At 46.7% G+C, this 20,181-nt stretch overlaps 1 protein-coding gene across 1 annotated transcript in view; it reads right to left on the bottom strand.

Moving 5' to 3' along the window:
• The window catches only part of VAX2 (ventral anterior homeobox 2), a 28,039-nt gene extending 10,268 nt beyond the window's left edge, over positions 1-17,771 (bottom strand). Inside the window, exons 1-2 of the mRNA XM_079110027.1 lie at positions 17,476-17,771; positions 356-543 (exon numbers count right to left, since the gene is read on the bottom strand). Of these exons, the coding sequence (XP_078966153.1) occupies positions 356-543; positions 17,476-17,722 (435 nt within the window). The 5' untranslated portion in view covers positions 17,723-17,771. The remainder of the gene's footprint in view (positions 1-355; positions 544-17,475) is intronic.
• Positions 17,772-20,181: the final 2,410 nt, after the last annotated feature.

Genomic DNA, 20,181 nt, shown 5'->3' with positions numbered 1-20,181 from the left:
GGAGTGAGCGCCACCACCATGGCGTCTTCTCAGAACCATTGTTTCCAGCATGCCAACCCCTCACGTCCCTCCTTGGGGCTCCTCTTACGTGCTGACACCCTCCTAAACCACTCCCTGCATTTTAGTGCCCCCCCCATTTCTCAAGCCTTTTCCCATATTCCACCCAAGGCCCCCTACTGTTGGCAAATACCAGCTTTCTTGATACTGTCTTTGCTCTGGTTTGCCTAGAGCTTTAGGTCTCTGCCTGTGCATGTCTGAACACCTCCAAAGCTTGGCCTGTAGCAGCCCAGGTCGCATACCCCAAGGAATTCCCGGGAGACCAGGACAGGGTGGAGAGGCTGGGCCTGCCTCTTACCTGGGTCTCTGAGAGGTTCAGCTGGCGGGCCAGCTCAGTGCGCTCACGGCCCACCACGTACTGGCAGCGCTGGAACTCCATCTCCAGGCGGTACAGTTGCTCAGCAGTGAAGGATGTGCGCGTCCGCTTGGGCCGGTCCAGGTCCAAGCCCTTGGGCAGGACAATTTCCCTGATGGTCCCCTTGGCATCTGCAGGGGCCACAAAGGGAGTCAGGTTAGATCACTAGCTGGGTTAGGTTACCAACAAGGATCTTGGTAAGAGCCTAACAAGGAACTTCTCAGGCTGGGGTCTGGTTGTGTGACCTCTGACAAATTGTTCACCTTCTCTGGGCCCCGTTTCCTCAATGGCTTAATGCAGAATGTTGCATCTAATGGGTATATATGCATCTAACGGGCATCTGTACAAATGGTCTGCCATCTCAGCCACTCGGGAGCCTGAGGCAGAAGGATCACAAGTTTGAGACTAATATCGACAACTTAGCAAGATCCTCTCTCAAAACAAAATAAAAAGGACTGGGGGCTGGGCATGGTGGCACATGCCTATAATCCCAGGAACTCAGGAGGCTGAGGCAGGAGGATTGAGAGCTCAAAGCCAACCTCAGCAACTTAGTGAGGGCCTAAGCAACTCATTGAGACCCTGTCTCTAAATAAAATATGAAAAAGGACTGGGGATGTGGCTCATTGGTTAAGCGCCCCTAGGTTCAATCCCTGGTACCAAAAAAAAAAAAAAAAAAAAAAGTCAGGACTACTGTCATGGCCAGCGTGGAAAGGACTCACTCTGGCCCAGTCAGGATTCTGTTCCTTTAGCAGACTAAGAAACCAGTGGAAAGACATATACTCAGTCTTCAAGCATGGAGGGAAAAAATGGAATGGATTGTATTGGGTGTGATCAGTGAGGCAAGATTTACTAGATGTCCAGAACCAGATCCTAACTTTGGTGTGTGTGTGTGTGTGTGTGTGTGTGTGTGTGTGTGTGCACTCTGCCCCACAGACCCTGCTGGGGTTCATGAAGAGGTTAGCTGGTATGGGGTAGAGGACAGAACAGGGAGCTGGGATCCCCAGGAGGAGCGCGAGGACAACTGCCACCACACCAAGATGCTGGGGACCTTCCTGAGGGGACTTCAAACACTCCCCGTGTAACTGTATAGTGGTGCCACTCCAGGGCTCTGGATCAGTTACCTCTATGTGCAGGATCTCCAGTACTGGGGGGACCATTTAAGAGAGGTTGGAAACCCTGCTTGCAGCCCACATTCATTACATATTCCCACTTAATAACATCACAAAGTGTTCAGAAAAGTAAAATATTTGGAGGAAGGTAGTGGTGATATTTATACATTAACTATAGGGGTAGAGATGACCCATGTTTAAACCACACACACTGCCGACTTGAAATCTAGTCATTAGAATATACTGTAAAAAATCAGATCGTGAAAATATGCAGCATCATACCCTGTAGGATTTACCAAACACTCCAGAAGAACGCCAGACTAACAGTGATTTACCATCACAAAGGAAGAACCGCAACAGAAAGCTCAACTCAAGGCAGCGCTGCAGAAGCCCAGGAACAACAGCCCTTCACAGTTGCATGAATTCAAATTCCCTCCAGGGGGCGCTCACAGTTGGTGTTTCCAATGTAGCCAGAAGCTGTAGTGGTAGTAGTGTCTGCTCACATTTTAGTCCTAAGAACAGCTGATACTTCTGCAGTACTTGTTCCAGGCCAGACCCTATTTTAATGCCATTAAAACTACTATTCTCCCCACTTTACAGATGCAGAAATAGAGGAGTATGATTTAATTGACTTACTCAAGGTCACACTGACAGTGTTCAATAAACTAGAATTACTTCATGAATATCCTATTTGACAGTCTTTAATCAGTTGATAGGTTACAATGAGGAAACTTTGGGCATTGGTAAAAATGGAATCTTCTGGAAGGGTACCTCATTACCCTGGAGAACATGACAAAGAGCTGCGTTTGGGATGTGCTGTCTGCCAGGAGGCTCCTCCCAATTCACAGGGACTGTGGTCAACTTTAGAATCCCTGCTCTAGAGGGAAATCTGAACCCCCTCCCTCCTACCCCAGCCCATGAGCTGACCCTCTTCTGCCTCCAGTAGTGCCAGTGGGTGTTGTCTCCTCAGGGATCCTGGCTCACAGGTCCTGCCCTTGATCTCCAAGGTTCTCAAGCATCTTTGTGTTCACAGTCAATCCCAGGGAGAAGGTGAGTCAGGATGGTGAACACAGTGACTGCTCAGAGGTGTCCCCGCTCTACCAACCCAGGCCAGGTCCAGCACATCCACCAGATAAGGGCTCTGCTCTTCGAGTGGTGTAGGGACCACTGGCTTCTTATTTCCACATTTAAAAAAATAGAGTAATATTTGTGACTTCATTGTGACCAGATAAGTCCCTTTTGCTTGGGTTTCATCATTACCAGTTAGGAGACCAGACTCGGAACTTCCTTACAATGCCCCAAATGAATCCATCCCGAAGGCATTTTATGAAAAGGCATTTTATGGTTCTATGACATGTGGCCTGAGGGTACAGACGGGGGGAACGGTGCTGCCACACCTGATGGGGGAGGTACCTGCCCAGAGCCCACTCTGGAGCTCCTGAGTGGACTCCCTCACCAGTCCATATTCAAACCCATCCTTTCCTCTTACTACAAGAGGCAACAGGGAGTGACCAAGTTCAGCTTAAGGTCTCTCTCAGGGTCACCACACAAGAAAGACAATCTCAGACTTGCCATCAGATATCAAAACACAACACACAAATAAGCACATGAAAAGATGTTCCAAATCACCGACATTAGGGGAAAGTAAATTAGAGCCACAATGTGAAACATCTGTTAGAAAAGACAACCCAAAATACTGAAAACCAAAGGCTGGGAAACTGGAAATTTTGTACTTTGCTGGTGGGAATGTGGAATGGTATAGTCATGCTGGAAACTAGTTTGGCAGTTTCTTGAAGAGTTAAACATACACATAGCAACCCAGTGATGGAATTCCTGATCATTTATTCCAGAGAAATGAAATCTTTTTATTTTTCTCTTTTGGTATTGGAGATTGAACCCAGGTGTGTTCTTACTGATCCTACATCCCCAGTCCTTTTTATTTTTTTGAGACAGGGTCTCACTAAGTTGCTGAGGCTGGCCTTGAAATTGTGATCCTCCTGCTTCAGCCTCCTGAGTCACTGGGATTATAGGCGTGCACCACGGCACCTGGTAAGAAATGAAACCTTATGGTCACACAAAAACCTATACAAAATGCACACAGTAGCTTTCCTTCCTTCCTTCCTTCCTCCCTCCCTCCCTCCCTTCCTTCCTTCCTTCCTTCCTTCTCTTCTCTTCTCTTCTCTTCTCTTCTTCATGGTACAGGGGACTGAACCCGGGGGTGCTCAGCACTGAACTACATGCCTTGCCCTTTTTATTTTGAAAAGGGGTGTCACTTAGTGGCCTTGACCTTATGATCTCCTGCCTCTGCCTCTTAAGTAGCAGAGATTACAGGTGTGCACCACCGTACTCCCCAGTTGCAGCTTTCTTTGTAATAGCCCCTGAATGGAAACAAACCAGATGTTCTTAGTAGGTAAAACAAACAAACAAACAAACAAACAAACAAAAAACCTGATAAATTCACACAATGGGTACTATCAGCAATAAAATGGGAGAACTATTGATACACACAATTTACTCAGAGTTATACTGAGTGAAAAAGGTCAGTGTCCCCAAATTATGTACTGTATGGTTCTACTTAAATAACATCAAAATGACAAAATTATGAAGGTAGAGAACAGATCAGTGGTTTCCAGGGTGTGGGGACAGAGGGAAGATGTAACCATAAATAGCCTGAGGAAGCTCCTTTGTGAGGACATGGCTGTTCTATATTTCAGAAGTGATGGTGGCTCTTTGGGTCTCTATATATGATAAAAGGGCACAAAACTATATATAGGGACACAAAAATGAGCACAAGGAAAATGTGAGAAACCAGAGGAAGGTCCAGTTAATTATACTGTGTGCATATCAGTTTCCTCTTTTTTGGTAATATGCTATAGGCGCCTGAGATGTCCTCAGTGGGAGAAGCTGCTGGGTGGTTGGATATGTGGGGCCTCTCCATACTATTTTTACAAATTCTGGTAACCATAATTATTTCAAAATAAAAATTATTTCAAAAATATGCCATAAAGCTAGAGTGATGTGTTATTGTAGAAATGGACAAATTTGTCATTGAAAAGAATGCAGTAGTGTTTCCCCAAAGTGGCTCTGCATTCTGCTTGTGGATTGTAAGAGGATGTAAAATATCATATGATAAATACTGGTCATTTCAAAAATTATTTATTTTAATGCTTACTAGAAAAAAATTTAAATGCATGGTTTTACATGCTTAGGGTTGAGTCAAAATAAGTATTTAGTTTTAAAATGCATTAGGCTAAAATATTAAGTAAATACATTGAATAACAGAAGTGGAGATGGTGCTCAAATGACTAAATATTGAGAAACAGGGAATGAAGGCCACGCCATTAGACACACACACACACACACACACACACACACACACACACACACAGAGTGATGGACTTTACCATAAAGAACATTCTAAATGGGACAGGAGCTAGTTGATAAATAGAGGTAAGTAGATTGATGGTCATAAATCATCTAGTTGGAATAAAATTCAGTTAAACTCCTGTCTCACACCATAAATAACAAGTTTCAAATAGATTACAATGTGGATCATAGACAGTTAGGTGCTTTCTAAGCAAGATAGAACACTGGAATCTGTAAAGAAAACACAAAGGATGCATCTGACTGTGTTAAAACTAAAATTTGGTATGAGAGAAGCACCCAAACCAAGGTAAAATTAAAAAAAAAAAAAGTTTGAAGAAAATACTTTTTTTTTTTTTTTAACAAACTATTATAAAAGGGGAAGCAGTACTGAGGATTGAGCCCAGGGGCTTTTGCATACTAGGCAAGCACTCGGTCACTGAGCTACATATCCAGTCCTTTTTATTTTTTAATTTTGAGACAGGGTCTCATTAAGTTGCCCAGGTTGGTCTGAAACTTTCAATCCTCTTGCCTCAGTCTCTCTAGTAGCTGAGATTACAGGCATGCACTACCATGCCCTGCTTGAAGAAAAACTTTTGAAGGAGGCACACAAATAATAGCCAGAATATACAAAATGCAATACAATCACACATAAACAATTTTCCCTTATAATTCTCTTTCTCTCTCTCTCTCTCTCTTACTCTTTCTGTCTGTGTCTCTCCTCTCCTGTGAGCCTCACACATGCTAGGCAAACTCTCCCACCAACTTATATCCCCAGTTTAAGAAATGATTTTTTTTCCCCCCAGTTTAAGAAATGATTTTTTTTTTTTGTACTGGGGATTGAACCCAGGGGCACTTTACCATTGAGCTACATCCCCAGCCCTTTTCATGTTTTATTTTGAGACAGAGCTTTCCTAAATTGTTGGGGGTGTCCCTAAATTGCTGAAGCTGGCCTTGAATTTTCAACCCTCCTGCCTCAGCCTCCCGAGTTGCCAGGATTACAGGTACGTACAACTGTGCCTGGTTCCCATAGTGATTTTTTTTTTTTCTTTAAAGGGAAATAGCTTAGTAGAAAAAATGCTCAAAAATTTATCTGGATCATTCACAGAAAAAGACATCCAAGTGGCCAATAAACATGAAAAGATGGGCATAACTTCATATCAGCATAATGCAAGTTCAAGCAGCCATGGAAAGCCATTTATCTCCCATGAGATGGAAAAAATCATTAAGAAGTGATTAATAGCCAGTCACAGTGGCACAGTGACTGGGGAGGCTGAGGCAGGAAGATTGCAAGTTCAAGGCCAGCCTCAGTAATTTAGTGAGTCCCTAAGCAACTTAGCGAGACCCTGTCTTTAAAAAAAGAAAAAAGAGGGGCTGGGGAGATAGCTGTCAGTAGAGTGCTTGCCTTGTAAGCACAAGGCCCTGGGTTCCATCCCCAGCACCAAACAAACAAACAAACAAACAAACAAAAAAGGAACTGGGGAAGTGGATTAGTGGTTAAGTGCCCCTGGGTTCAATCCATGGTTAAAAAAATAAAAGTGATTAATAAAGCAATGGTGCACTGTAGGAAAATTCATGCTCCTATACCCAGCTGGTAGGACCATAAATTGTTACAACCTTTTAAGATTACATTTATCAGTATGAAAGATGCACATAGCTTTTGTTCCAGTGATTATATTTTAGTAGGCATTTGTCCTAGACCAACATCCACTAATGTGCTCCAAGATATACACGACAATGATGTTTATTGTAGCATTGGTCAAAATATTAAAAATTTGAAAGCATCCTCAATATTTCCCACAAGGGAAATGACTGATCAAATTATGATACATTCATACTATAAAATATAGCAATTAAAAAGAATGAGGCAATAATTCTACAAACTGACATTAAGTATAAGGAAGTCACTTATAAAATAATATAGGTAGTATTATCCCATCTACATAAATAAAGACAACCATATATTCAACATACATTTAATAACTACTTACTATGTTTCAAGTACTATTCTAGGGTCTGGGGATACAGGAATGAGCAAATAGATAAGTTTCTGTTTCCTTAGAGCTTGTGGTGGGAAGGGAGACATAATAAATTTAAAATGATTTATTTTTAATAAAAAATAATTTTAAAAAATAGGTATGGTGATAAGCTCTGAGAAAACAATAAAACAAATTAGGGGGTATTACTGTCCCTCCTTCAAATAACCCAAGCCAATCAGCATCATGTGTGCATTGCCCCCTCCCTCTGCCCTACTGTGGTACAGTGCTGGTCCTGGGTACAGGAGGGAGGATGAGCATTGTCAATCCTGGCTTCTGAGTTCCAAGATGAGCCCCTGCCCAGTAGGACAGCTTTCTCCTGTGAGTGGAAATGCACTTGTTTTGGTTAAGTCTCGGAGACTGGAGTTGTCTTTGCAGAAAAATCTAGCCCATTCTTATTGACTCTCTTCCCTGAATTTGCCCCTTCTGAATTGCTCTTTTCCCTGGGTTGCTTCTTTCCTGGGTGGAGTCTGGGGGAAGCAGAGGAAGGAGGGGTAGCTTCCATTCCAGGACCTCCTTCAGCAGCGGTGAGGGTGAAAACGCTGGAGTCTAAATGAAATGAGTCCTGAATTTTGCTGCCCCCTCAGGTCTTTTGCGAAGAAGGGTGAGTTTAGAGGAAAGGAGAGAATGAATTTTGTCCCCAAAGTCTTTGGAAGAGGTGATGACCCCCTGAACTGATAATACTTACCTTATGCTCCCAACCTCCATGCCCATGTAAAACCCCTCCTTGGGCCTCTCCAGATGGACTCCCATAAAGCCCTCCTTGACTTGAATTTCTACCTAGCACCAGGTAGTCCCCCGGAGGTTAAATGTGTTGACTTTTAAGTGAGACAACATCTTTCTTGACCTATCCACACATATAATGTGATCACTATACAATTTTTATGTTGTGGGGAGGGGGCTGCTGAGAGGGTAGCTCTTGTTATATAGCTCAGAGGCTTGCCTAGCATGTGCATGGCCCTGGGTTTGATTCCCAGCACTAAAATAATAATAATAATAATAATAATAATAGATAAAAAGTAGAATGTGCTATGCAAATACTGTGTCATTTGTGTGTGTGTGTGTGTATGTGTGTGTGTGTGTGTGTACAGTATTTTTAACTTTGGAGAGAGAAGAACTTTCCAGTCAGGAACTAAAATCTAGAAGCCCAAAGGGAAACAACCATTAGATGTGATTACAGTTTAAATTTCAATTTAGAAACAAAAAATTCAAAACCAAAATTTTTTAAAAAGGAAAAAGACCTGGGGAATATTTGCAATACATGTCACAGAGAAAGAGTTCATTTCCTTATTATATAAATAGCATTTTCAATAGTAAAAAAAAAAATAAGTAAAAGATACATGAGTAACTAATTCACAGGAAAAGAAACTAAAACAAAGAATAAATATATTAGAATATGTTTAGTTAGCCTCACTAGCAATTTAAAATACCACCAATAATAACTTTTCTGTTTTGTTTTGTTTTGTTTTGTTTGCAGTACTGGGGCTTGGTACATTTTAGTCCATAATAAGTTTTTTTTTTTTTTTAATTGGTAAAATTTTCCTCTGAATGTCTGCGTATATCCCAGGTTTGAAGGATGTGAAGAAATAGCATATTTCTATTCAGTTGCTGGAAATGTAAATCTACATTTTTGGGTAATTTTGGAACTGCCTATTATAACATTAAGTGTGTACGCTTGGATATTCAAAGTTTACTTCCAGGAACTTATCTAGTAATTATAATCGTGACATGTATACATGAAATGATCCCTTGTTTTTTGCCAGTACTAGGGGTTGAACTCAGGGATGTGTGACCTCTGAGCTATATCCCCAGCCTTGAGAACCTCCTGTTTCATCCTCTGAAGTCACTAGGTACAGACCTGAGACCTGCACCACCATGCCCTGTTTGTTCTCTATTTTTTGAAACATTCTAGTATAACAAATTCCAAACAAAATTAGAAAGAACGGTGTATTAAGTTCTGATATACATATCCCCCAAATTCAACTATTATAAACTTAGGAACAATCCTACTTTTCTCTGCATTGACATAATTTTTAACAGAAATAATATTATTTTACCTATAAATATTTAAATACATGTCTCTTTTAAAAGACTCTTAAGAAACTTAACTATAGGACTGAGCTTGGTAAAGTACTTGCCTAGCATGTTCAGGGCCCTGGGTTCAAAGCTCAGTACTGCCCCCAACAACAAAAAAAGAAGCTTAATTACAACAGTCACAACCGAAAAACAGTTAACAATTATTCTTAAGGTAGTAAAATATTCTACATTTTTACATTTTCCAAATTGTTTCATAAATGAGATTTTAAAAGATCATTTACACAAATTAAGATACAAAGATGTTTACTACAACATTGCTTGTAATAGTGAAAAAGTAGACCCAACCTAAATATCCATTAATAGGGGACTGGTTAAATGAATTATATCATAGCTACATAATGGAATATTGTGTAAGTGTTCAAAAGAGTGAAGCAATTCTAGAAAGAAAGAGTTCCACGTTCTATTGTCATGATAACTAATTAGAATAAAAAAGAAAGTTCCACAAAATGTATTAAATGAAAAAAGCAGTTTGCAAAAAGATACTTTTTCTTGGCAATATATAACTTGTATATTTATATTTTTCAATACTAGGGAAAGTTTAGAAGGTAAAACCTGGGAGTAAAAGTGTATTCCTTGAGGGAAATTAGGAAACTTCTGCTTTAACATTACATATTATGAATTGCTTTATAATTAAAAAGATATTTTATACTTCAGGAAACAAAAGATACCATAAACAAAATTAAGAAACAAATCACAACTAAAAATTTTGCAACACATCTTGAAAGCAGTGGGATACTATCCATAATACATTATTTCTACAGATCAATAAGGAAAGTATATTTGAAAACTAAAAGTGGTCTAAGGAAATGAATTAGTAGATAATAGCAGAAGAAATACAACTGGCTAATAAACATGAAAAGATGTTCAGCTTAACTAACTATCAAAGAAGTAAAATTAACATGCCAGTGAGTTAATATTTATCACCTGTAAGGTTGACGGAGGTGAAAAGATATATGATTAGGGGTATAAATTACTAAATGTTTTTTACAGAATCATCTGAAAGTATCTATCGAGATGTAATGTGAACTGAGTAGGCAAGAGTGGAACAAACGGGCTCTTTCAGGCCTTGTTGGTAGGAGTGTAAACCACTAAGTCTGATGGAGGGCAATTTGATACTTCCGAAATTATAAATACAGATACCTTTTGACCCAAGAACTCACTTTTAGGAACTCTCTGATAGATATACACGTACATGTGGAAGTAAACAAGGAATAAGTTTATTTATTGCAGCATTATAGATGATATCAACAGGTAAGAAAAAAATCTAAATGTCCACCAATAGGGCCAAAGTTACATCATATACATTATGGTCCATCCAGTCCATATAAAGAGAATACTATGCATCTGTAAAAAACAAACAAGAAGTTAAGACCCAAGGTATATTGGAAGGAAAAAATAGCCACATTGACTCACATAAGCATAAAAATTATCTAGAACATGTTAGAAAGCAATAAAAATTGACTGCCTTTGAGTGATGTGGGAACTGGGCCAGGACTTTAAAAAGTTTTGATCAGTTCATTACCTGTTTTACAGTTAAATGAAAACGTTTTTCTGATTGTGCTGTAAACTTTATGAAGTTAGGAACTTATTCTATTCAGAAAGGGCACAAAGCCCCTTGACTTGGGAATTCATTTCCCAGTGTTCCTGTTGAGGAAAAACAATTGGAAGGTTCTTCCAGAGGTTAAGGAAATTCAGCTTTCTCCAACCAAAGGAAAATTTACCCTACAGTAAGGGAGAGCATGAACTGTTTTTTCCGTGCTCATATACAAACATACATTTTTAAAAAGGTAAGTTGAAAAATAACCTATGTAATATAATTTTGCTTTTATTTATGCTTGTATATATGAGCGTGGAAAACCCGCGTGGAAAGACACACCTGGCTATTTCTGGGAGCCTCCTACCGCCTCTGGTTTGCTTTTTGGATGGAGTAGGTATTGTTCCCTACGCCTCGCCCGCTTCCGGGAGTTGGACTGAAGGGCGCTCTATCACCGAGCTACATCCCCATTTTTATTTTGACCAGGGACTCGCTAAATGGCCGAGGCAATTCTTTAATTCGCGATCCTCCTGCCTCAGCCTGCCTAGTAGCTGGGCGACCCGCGTGCGCCACCGCGCCAGCGTGAGAACTTACTACTTTTTAAAATTTAAATCCTCTATCTACGTTTCTATATTTTAAACGTAGCCCTAACCAAGGCTGGACCTCGTGGGGTGTCCTCCGCCACACCCTGGCTGGCGTGCTCGGCGGGAGGACACGATGGGCCGCCTGGGATGGGGGAGCCTCGGAGGGGTCAACGCTTTCAGCAAAACAGAGAGACCGTAGCTTCCGTTGCCTTGTCAAACGTGGGCTGCAGGTGTTGTGAGTTGGAGGAAGCAAGAACGCAAGTTTTTCCAGTTATTTCTCTGTTCTGTGGTTACTTTTGCCGGAGCAAGGGCACTTAAGCTCCAGCCGCAGGCGACCCCGCGCTTCCCAGGCGCTCCAGTCCCACCCGACCTCTAAGTGGCCTTCCCAGTCCTGGACGGCTAACTACTTTGCCCCGCGGGGAGGAAGACGAAGGTTTTTCAGGTTTTGTGTTTCAGTGGTTCCCAAAGTTGCGAATTGCTCAAGCAAAATTCCACATATAAGGTATTGTCAACTTTATATTTTGACAATTACAAGGTGTTCACCCATTATCACCGTTTCATATAAAGATATTGTAAAAAAAAAAAAAGTAAAAGAACATACGAGTTCTTCTGGGGTAAAGGCGCTGGTCGCTTCACACCTAGGGAAATACATGATGTTGATGCTTTTGTCTCCTTTTATTTATTGGACAAATACTTGAATGACTCCTGCTGCTAAGAACACGTGCGATTATCGCGTGGCTTTGGCAGACAGTCCATCTCCTACTCGGTCCGGCGCGGCATAGAGGGAACCTGGCTCGCGGCACTCTTGACTTCAGCGCCCCGGCTCTTCCTCGCTCGACTGCGGGAACCGTTCAGGAGCCACGCAGGTCCCCGACATCGAGTCCGTAGCCAGAATCAGTCTGGCACACAGTAGGGGAACATTTATGTTTGTGGAATAAGTCAACTAGAAAAAAATGACTCGAGGAGTCCCCGGGCCTTTGCAAGCTTCCTCTAGGGCCTTACAACGCCCTTCTCTCCCAACCTTCCCTCCCAGCGCGCAGCCTGAACTTGATGGGGTGTGCCCACGCTAGTTTTATAGGCCAGATCCCCGCCTGCCGCTGCCACCTCTTTCCTCAGTGCCCCATGCCACCAGGCCACACTAGACACCCGACAGCGGAAGGCAGAGACCCCTGTACCCGCCCTTCCAGATGGGGTGGCCTGGGTCCCGAGAGATCCGGGGCAGGCTCACTCATCCTCAGTGTCTTCTTATCAGAGCATCTCAAACTGGGGAACCGAACCCAGCGGATGCGCAGCCAAGGAACTGACTACTGACTCCCTGAGGACTGTCAGGTCAACCGTTATTTTAAGCAACAGGAAGTAGAAGGCAAAATTCATTTGTTCCCCCTCCCCCACCATCCCTCCCAAAGTTAAAATAGAAATTTTTTAAATGTATCAACTAGAGAGACTTGGGGCCAGGGGATAATTGGGGAAATGGCGTCTGGGCCTGCTTTACAAGCAGATGTCCTTTCTCCTTCCAGACCGGGTGCGAAGAGGAAGACTCGAATCAGGTACACAGAAGAGGGGATGCCCGCCGCTGTGACCTCTTTTCTCCTCTGTCCCAGACACTCACTCACTCCCTACCCTGGCTTCCGAAGATTTTGTCCTCTGGGGCTACCTGGGTGATCTGTGGTGTGTGTGTGTGTGTGTGTGTGTGTGTGTGTGTGTGTGTGTGTGTGAGAGAGAGAGAGAGAGAGAGAGAGAGAAAGGAAGAGGGAGGGATAAAGATAGATGAGTACCACGTAGGGGCAGAAATAGCGCGAGAGAAGAGCCGTCCATCTCCCCAACCCCCTCTGCACAGTTACAGGAAAATGAAGACTGGGCAGAAAAGACCCACCAACAAGACGCATTTGGCTGCGGTCTGCTTCTTTTGCGTGTGGGGGTGGGGTAAGATGGGGATTGGGGGTGGGGAGAGGGCAGTGAGCATATAAAGGAGAAAATAAAGATCAAACGACAGGGCCCGAATAAAATGGAAAAACAAAGCGATCCCAAGAAAATGCAAAAGAAACCTGATACTCTCCAAAAACACTAAAACTAAAAGATAAAAATAAAAACAAATATAAAAATTCCTAAGCGTGGTCCTCTGCATAAGCTGTTTAAATCTTTCAAACCCTGCCTGGCGTCTGGCCTGGGTTATCGGATCTATCAAAAGACTCAGATTTGAGACTAAGGTACTGCGGGCCGCGGAGGCCCAGATGCCAGGACTGGAAGTTCTGTGCTCATTCCAAATGTCACTGACCTCCATCTTTGTTGCCCAAACGCCTGCTCCTCAGGGCTAGGCGCAGCCCGGGGCAGAGTCTCTCTAGGCCCACTGGCCGCCGGAAATTCAAGTAAGAATCGAGCAATGCCCAGCGGGGCTGAGCCCAGACCCTCTTGCTGATGAGGGCATCTGATTCCGAAGTCAGCTCCCAGCCAGAACCTCTTAGGCCACGGCCCCTTGGGTGGCGCTTTTGGACGCGTCTGAGGGAGGTAGGGCCCCTCCGGGTACCCGCCATTGTTTGACGTTTTGGAACACGATTCCGGATTGCTTGAGGATTCTCCTAGGGGCCAGACCCCACTAAGGTCAATCGTCCTTCCTCCCAACACCCCCATCGCTGGAATTGCCCAGCTCAAACCAGAGGCCTGGCTTCAACCCCATGCCCCCACCCCAGCCACCGAGCGCGTGGACCAATTCACTAGCGAGACCGTTTTTTGCTGATGGGTGGATGAGTCACTCCTTCGAGGGGTCCTGCATTATCCGGCCCTCTCGCTTCCAGAAGGGGAAGGTGCTTCTTGAATGGGGTTTCCAGACCCACAGACTGGCGTCTAGGCCCGCGGATCGCCTTGGGTGAGCAAGTGCCAGTGCCACACAGTTGTCCATAAAAATATAGACGAGCATTCCCGGATCTATCGAGATGAGCTGTTGAATTCATATCTAGATTAATGTGGAAAGCACGTAGTCGCGTCCGAGTGTGATTGTACGGTTGCGGGGAGTTTTGATTTAGAGTTGGGCCTCCTCTTCTACTAGGATCCCCGCTCCAACGAAAAGGCGAGCGCACGGCTGGCCACTTTTTTTGAGGTTCGAGCCACGAATTGGGGAGGCCTGTTTCTTCTGTGTGCCTCCTGTCGGCGGTTGCTGTGCCCTTTCCAAATATAAAACAAAAGATCCTTCCATCCGCACCCCTCACCGGACAAGAGGCTGTGCATGTGAGATGTGGAGCGGCTGCCGGTCCGGATGGAAGCTTCGCTGTGTCTGAGGTGGAGAATGTGAGGTGCCTGTGGTTTTGGTGGCCACGCTCCTGCGTTTATGTAGGGAGAAGGAGCCTCCATTTTGAGGCAGGGTAGGAAGAAACAGTCGGCCTTCCTATATTCATGGAGGCAATCAGAGGCCGGAGTCTTGGTCAAGCAGCGTCTGCCACGGAACTGGGAAGGACCGCCCTGTGTGGTCTGCAAGGTGGAACTGATTCTTCTTTACCACCAGCCAATTCTTGACCCCTGGGTTGCTCACTTTCCAACACAACCCAGTCCCTGGGCCCAGAGCCAGAGAGAGATTCCGTGGGGGGAGGGTTGGTGGACTGGTGAGTTGGAAGAGGCCTCCTACACATAGGTCCATTGCCCCACCCACTAGAAATGGCTTGCAGGTCACCTGGAGTTACTTCCACCTTCTTCCTTCAACAAGTATTTATGGAGGTCCTGCTGGGTGTTTGCAGTTTAACTGGGAGCAACTCTGATCCACAGCAAGCCCTTTCAAGGTAAGGGCTATGGGTCCCTTTGTACAGATGAGGAAATAGGCACAAAGACAAAGGAACTGGTTCAGATTCAAAGGGTTGTAAGGCCAGTATTCTAAATGAACTTTGCATAATTCTTCTACCCAAGCTGTCTTCCTACTGCCCAGTGCTAAAGGACTCCTTCAACAGATCTGCTGCCCTGGGGTGGGCCCTCAAGAAGGGGAGTGCAGAATGAAAAGGAAGCAGAAAGGACTCAGAGAGAGTGGGGCCCTGCTTCAATATTAACCAGGGCTGAAAAAGCAAACATCTTCCTTCTTCTGGATTTTTTTTTTTTTTTTTTTTTTGGTATGGGGATTGAACCCATGTCCTCCAGCATGCTAGACAATCGCTCTGCCACTATGTTACATCCCCAGCCCTCCTTCTGAGTTACTTTGGGAGAATGTATCGTCAGAGGCCAACTTAGGGTCTATGGGAGGGACAGTCACTCTGTGGCCAAGGCACTGTGGACTTCCCTTTGCCAGAGCCAGGGCTGTTTCACTTATTAAAGCCCCACCCTGAGCCATGACTAGCACAGGTGACCCCGACTAGGAGGGATTAGTGGTAAATGACATCCTGGTCATTTCAGGTCTGTAATCACCTCCACATCATAAAATGGGGAAGGGCAAAAGGGATTTATGAAGACTTGATTTGCCTTTTATTTTGGTTAGGTGCATAAATACATCCTCTGTGTTTTATATTTAATATTTTCACTGTATTTTTATAAATGTAATGGTATTGCTGTGTGTAGATACATTTATAAAAGTACACCCCTGAAGATACACACAAGCTGCCCTGCATATAGGGAGATTCCATTTCTGTCTGGGTTGGGAGGTCCCACCCAACAGGGTGGAGGGAGGGTCTCTTATGACTCCCACCTTCTAAAAGTCTACAACTGGCAGCTATTTCATTGACATGTGTACAGAAAATTTATTTGTTCAACACACACTGTTAATAGAACAGAGAGGATGGTAGGTGAACTCAAAATTCAGGATTGTCTGGGCAAAGGGAAATATTCACCCATAGATGAGATGTGATGTGATGGGGTCTTACCCTGGTAGTGTATGTGGGTCTGGAAGGACATAGTTCTCCCTCTCTGGAGGCCCTACAGATTTTCTTAATGAAACCAAACTGTTCACACCTTGCACTTGGGAATATCCCACAACCTACAGAATGGAATCTAATTTAATCCCAGGTGCCCAACAGGTCCACACACCTGCTGGAATACCTGATGGTGTATTGCCTTGACTCAAGCCTGACCCCAGAGCAGCAGTGTCACCCAATATCCTGGTGACCACACCAGGCTACAGGAGTGTTTCCAAAACCAAGATCCCTGCAACTGAGCTGGAGACAGTTGTCCCTCACCTTCATGTGAGGCTGCCTTCCTGCTCTACCCTAGTCCTGGAAGCCAACGGGCCTCTGGAGGCCACCGACTACAGCTCAGATTTGATAAACTCAGGAGGAGGTGGAAATAGGCTCTGGTCAGTCGCCTCCAGAAGCCCGGTGGCTTCCAGGATAAGCGCTCAGGAAGAAGAGGATGGAAAGTGGCAGCGAGAGGAAGCCGAGCTAGCGACCCGAAGACGGAGCTCAGGCAAGCGGTTACTCGCGAAAGCGGGCTCCAGGATGGCCGAGGGCAGCAGACTGCAGCCTCTGGCCGGGGCCTGGGGACCGGCTCGGGGTGAGCTCCCAGAGACTCCTTTCTCCTCCCTTCTCGATTGGCGAGGCCCAGATCAAGTGAAAGCAGACCCCTCAGCTTCGTAAGAGACTGGTGTTGGGGGCCTGGGAGTCTCGGCCTCCCCGGGCGCTTGCAGGAAGAGTGCTGGGAAGGCGAGTGCCGCGCTGAGAAATGGCCCGGAAAGAAGACGGGAGAGCGGGGGGCTAGGGAGAGAGGGAAGGACGCAAAAGGCCAGGCCGGGGGAAGGCGGCGCCGAGAGCCAGCTGGGCCCAGGCGCCGCGAGGAAGTGGGAACCGGAACAGCAAAGCACAGGCTGGCAAGCACGGCGCGCGCCACCCCCTGAGAGCGGTATCCTCTCCCGGGAGCAACTCCTGAGGATCCCTATTGCCTGGGATGGGAAACAAGGCTGGGCAGGAGGAGAGGAAGTGCCCCGGCAGCCGAGCGGAGCCTGGGCCTTTTCCTCACGCGGTTGTCCACTCTGATTCCCCCACGTCCTGTCCCCGCGGAGCGCATGTGATGCTTTTCTCCATACCTGCCCTGAGGGACACGGGGCAGAGACCTGGCTCTCAGCATCCTGCTCCCCAGACCCATATCTGTCTCCACTACAGTAACCAACCGAGATGGGCCTAGAGAGAAGGAACGGGCCCAAGAAGATGAGAACGGTAAGGCGGAGAAACGGGGACTTCTTCCATTCGCTGCTTTGTCCCTTGCACTCAGCTCAGTGTCCAGCACACAATAGACGCTCAAAATAATATTTGCTGAAGAAAGGCCGGATGATGAATGAATGAGTATGTGAACTGGAAGGTGGAGGCGTCAGGAAGGTAGGAGGCCCGAATAGGGATGGGGTAGAAGCCCTGTGGACCAGAGCCCTGGGCTGTCCCCTTACCTCGTACCAGGATGCGGCGGCAGTGGTCCCCCTCGCCGGGCCCGGACTGCCCATCACTGTCTGCGCCGCTCTCTTTGGAGCCCGCAGGGCTGGAGGCCGAGGTCCCGGCAACCTCTTTTGGGCTTCCGCCACCCGCGTCAGCTTGCAACTCCACAGCTCCGCTGAGGTCCCCGTTGCGCCCACTGCCGCTGCCAGACTCCGCCCGGCGTGCAGGGCCGCGGTCGCGCTCCGCGCCCCCATCGCCCATGTCGGCCGCCACTGCCTCCGCGGCAGCCTAGCCCGCCTGGGCTGGCCAAGCCCGCGGCTCCCCGCCCCTCGAGCCCCCCTCCCGACAGCTCTTCCCTTCGGCCCCGCCCCTGCCTGGCTGCTCCGCCCCTCCTTGCTGATTGGGCAGGAGTCAGGGTTCTCCGACTCTCGGCGGCTCACTGGGGCTCTGCTCCGCGCGGGAGGCGGAGAGGGGAGGAAGAGGGGGAGGGGGCGGTGACCCCACTCTTTCACCCCTGGTTCTGCTCGGCTCGGAGCCCGGCAGAGGGAGGCTGGGGCTGCCTTGGGGTTCTGAGGAAAGCCCCACACCTCCTCCTAAAGTTTATCAACCTCCCCTCACTATCTCCCTAGTCTACTCCCCTCCCCACTCCCTTCGTCCCTAGGGAAGCGCCGCTCCGCGCTCCCGCCGGTTCAGCTGGATCAATAACCAAAGTGCGCGAGGAAGGCGGCCCAGGCGAGATCCAGCAGAGCACTGGAGGTTGGACTTGCTCGAGCGCTTGGCGGGGTGGGGGTGGGGTGGAGACAGGGCCACAGGCCGGGGGTTCAGTGCGCCACCCTGCAGATTCATACCCACACCTACACTCATGAACACAGAACACAAGCCCCTTCCTGCCCCTCTAGGAGAGCAAGAACGAGAGTGGGGTAAATGAGCCTGGGAGGACGGGCACGGAGAAGACCCACACACCAGCACCCTGGGGTGTGTATGTGGGGGAGGGGTGACGTGCGAACAGACCGCCGGATCCGGGAGTCAAGAATGAGACTCAGATCTTGTTTGGCAGCAAACGCCCCGTCTACCCTGAAGCTCTGAGGGTTTTACTCAAGGGGACTGCACCTAGAAACAGGGATAGAGCTCGGGCATTTCCTTGCTCTTTCTTTTGCGAAGCTCCCCCTGCCCCTTGCTCTGCGTCCAGCCTCCTGGGAACGGTCCCCGCTGGGACGCGGGCAAGAAGCTCTCGGGCGCGGAGGTGGGCACAGATGGAGTCCGGCAGAGTCTGGCTGTGAAAAGCTGAGTAGTGAGGGACCCTGGGCACAGCGCTTGGCTTTCTGAGACGTCCACGTGGGCAGTACTTTCGAGTTTATCTTCACTCTAGACAGTGCCAGGAGGTGCCAGGCCCGGATTTCCCTTTCTTTGACTCAGAGAGGGGCATGAAAGAAAGAATGCCCTGGGAAAGTGTGCGTGCAAATATGTGTGTGCCAGAGGATCTGTACCCTCCCCACAAACCCTCTAAGCTTTGAAGTCCCTTGCCTTCTCTGAAATGCGGGGTGTCAGGTGCTAAGTACTAGTGAAGGTGTTTCAGTATGTACCAGGTTCTGGTTGAGGTTTCTGTGAGAGTGAGGCTGTGGATACATAGGTGTAAGTATCTGTGGCATGGCTGAGTGCCTCTATGACTCCTGTGAGAGGTGAGCAGGTATATGAGGCTACACGTGTGTGCAGTGTGCATGTGAGCCACTGGTTGTGTGTACAGGTCCAATCCCAGATGTCCCTAGTCAAAAGAGAGGTAGGTGGAGGGTTCACCAATTACTTAATTGGGTAATTCTCAATTACTTCTTTAAGAGTTTGGGACCCAGGAAAAGGAGAAGGTAAAGAGGGTAGAGGAGAAGGCTTGCTGGTCCATATTAGTGGAAAAAAGACAGGAGAGAGGGAGGGTGGAAGGAAAAGAGGAAGAGAAGAAGGAAATGCAGCCACAAGTTATTTGAGTGGGTGACTAGAGAAGAATTGTGCCCAGGATAGGTGGCGATTGTATGCAGAGGGAGAACAATGTGAACTATGAGAGCTGAGAGTTCATAAGTTCAAGTAACCAGGTTGTTGGAGTGTGTGTGTAGGGAAGACAGGTGAGAAAGGAGGTTGATAGAATTACAGAATGGCTCTGAGGGAAGTGTGACCCAGCCAAATCAAGCTTGGCTGAAGGGGATTCCTGCAGCTAATGTGCTGTAAGCCCTGTACTGGGTCCCTCCCAGCCTGGCCCCTGGAAGGTAGCCAAGCTCCTCAGTGACCTCCATCAGGGCAGTAGGATGCTGGTCATCTCATCCGCCGGCCACCTCCACTCTGCACTCTAGTCTTTCTCCTTTCTGGCTCCCAAGTTTGTTTATTTTTATCCAAGTAAGACGTGTGCAACATAAAATTGTATTACAAGCAGAAAGCACTCAACACCATCTCCCCACCCCCAGACCTCACAGTTCCACCTGCCACACACGAGGCCTGGGTTTCTGGGCAAACGAAAGTGGGACAGCACCTGCTAGACCCTGCGGGATTCTGTTTTCACCGTCTTCATTTTTTATTTCACTAATGGCAGTTTTCCGTACCAGTGACTCAGGTCTCCATTCCAGCGTGCTTTTCTGGGGTCCGTGGCTGAGTTTCTGAGCTTACTCACCGGTAAGCAGGGCCATTCTCCAGGGAGAGGCCGGTGGCCTCCTGTCAAGTCCCGCGAAGCCCGAACCTGG

This window comes from Sciurus vulgaris (genome assembly GCF_902686455.1).
Source record: "Sciurus vulgaris genome assembly, chromosome: 14".
NCBI lineage: Eukaryota > Metazoa > Chordata > Mammalia > Rodentia > Sciuridae > Sciurus > Sciurus vulgaris.
This window is presented reverse-complemented; position numbering and strand designations above follow the sequence as displayed.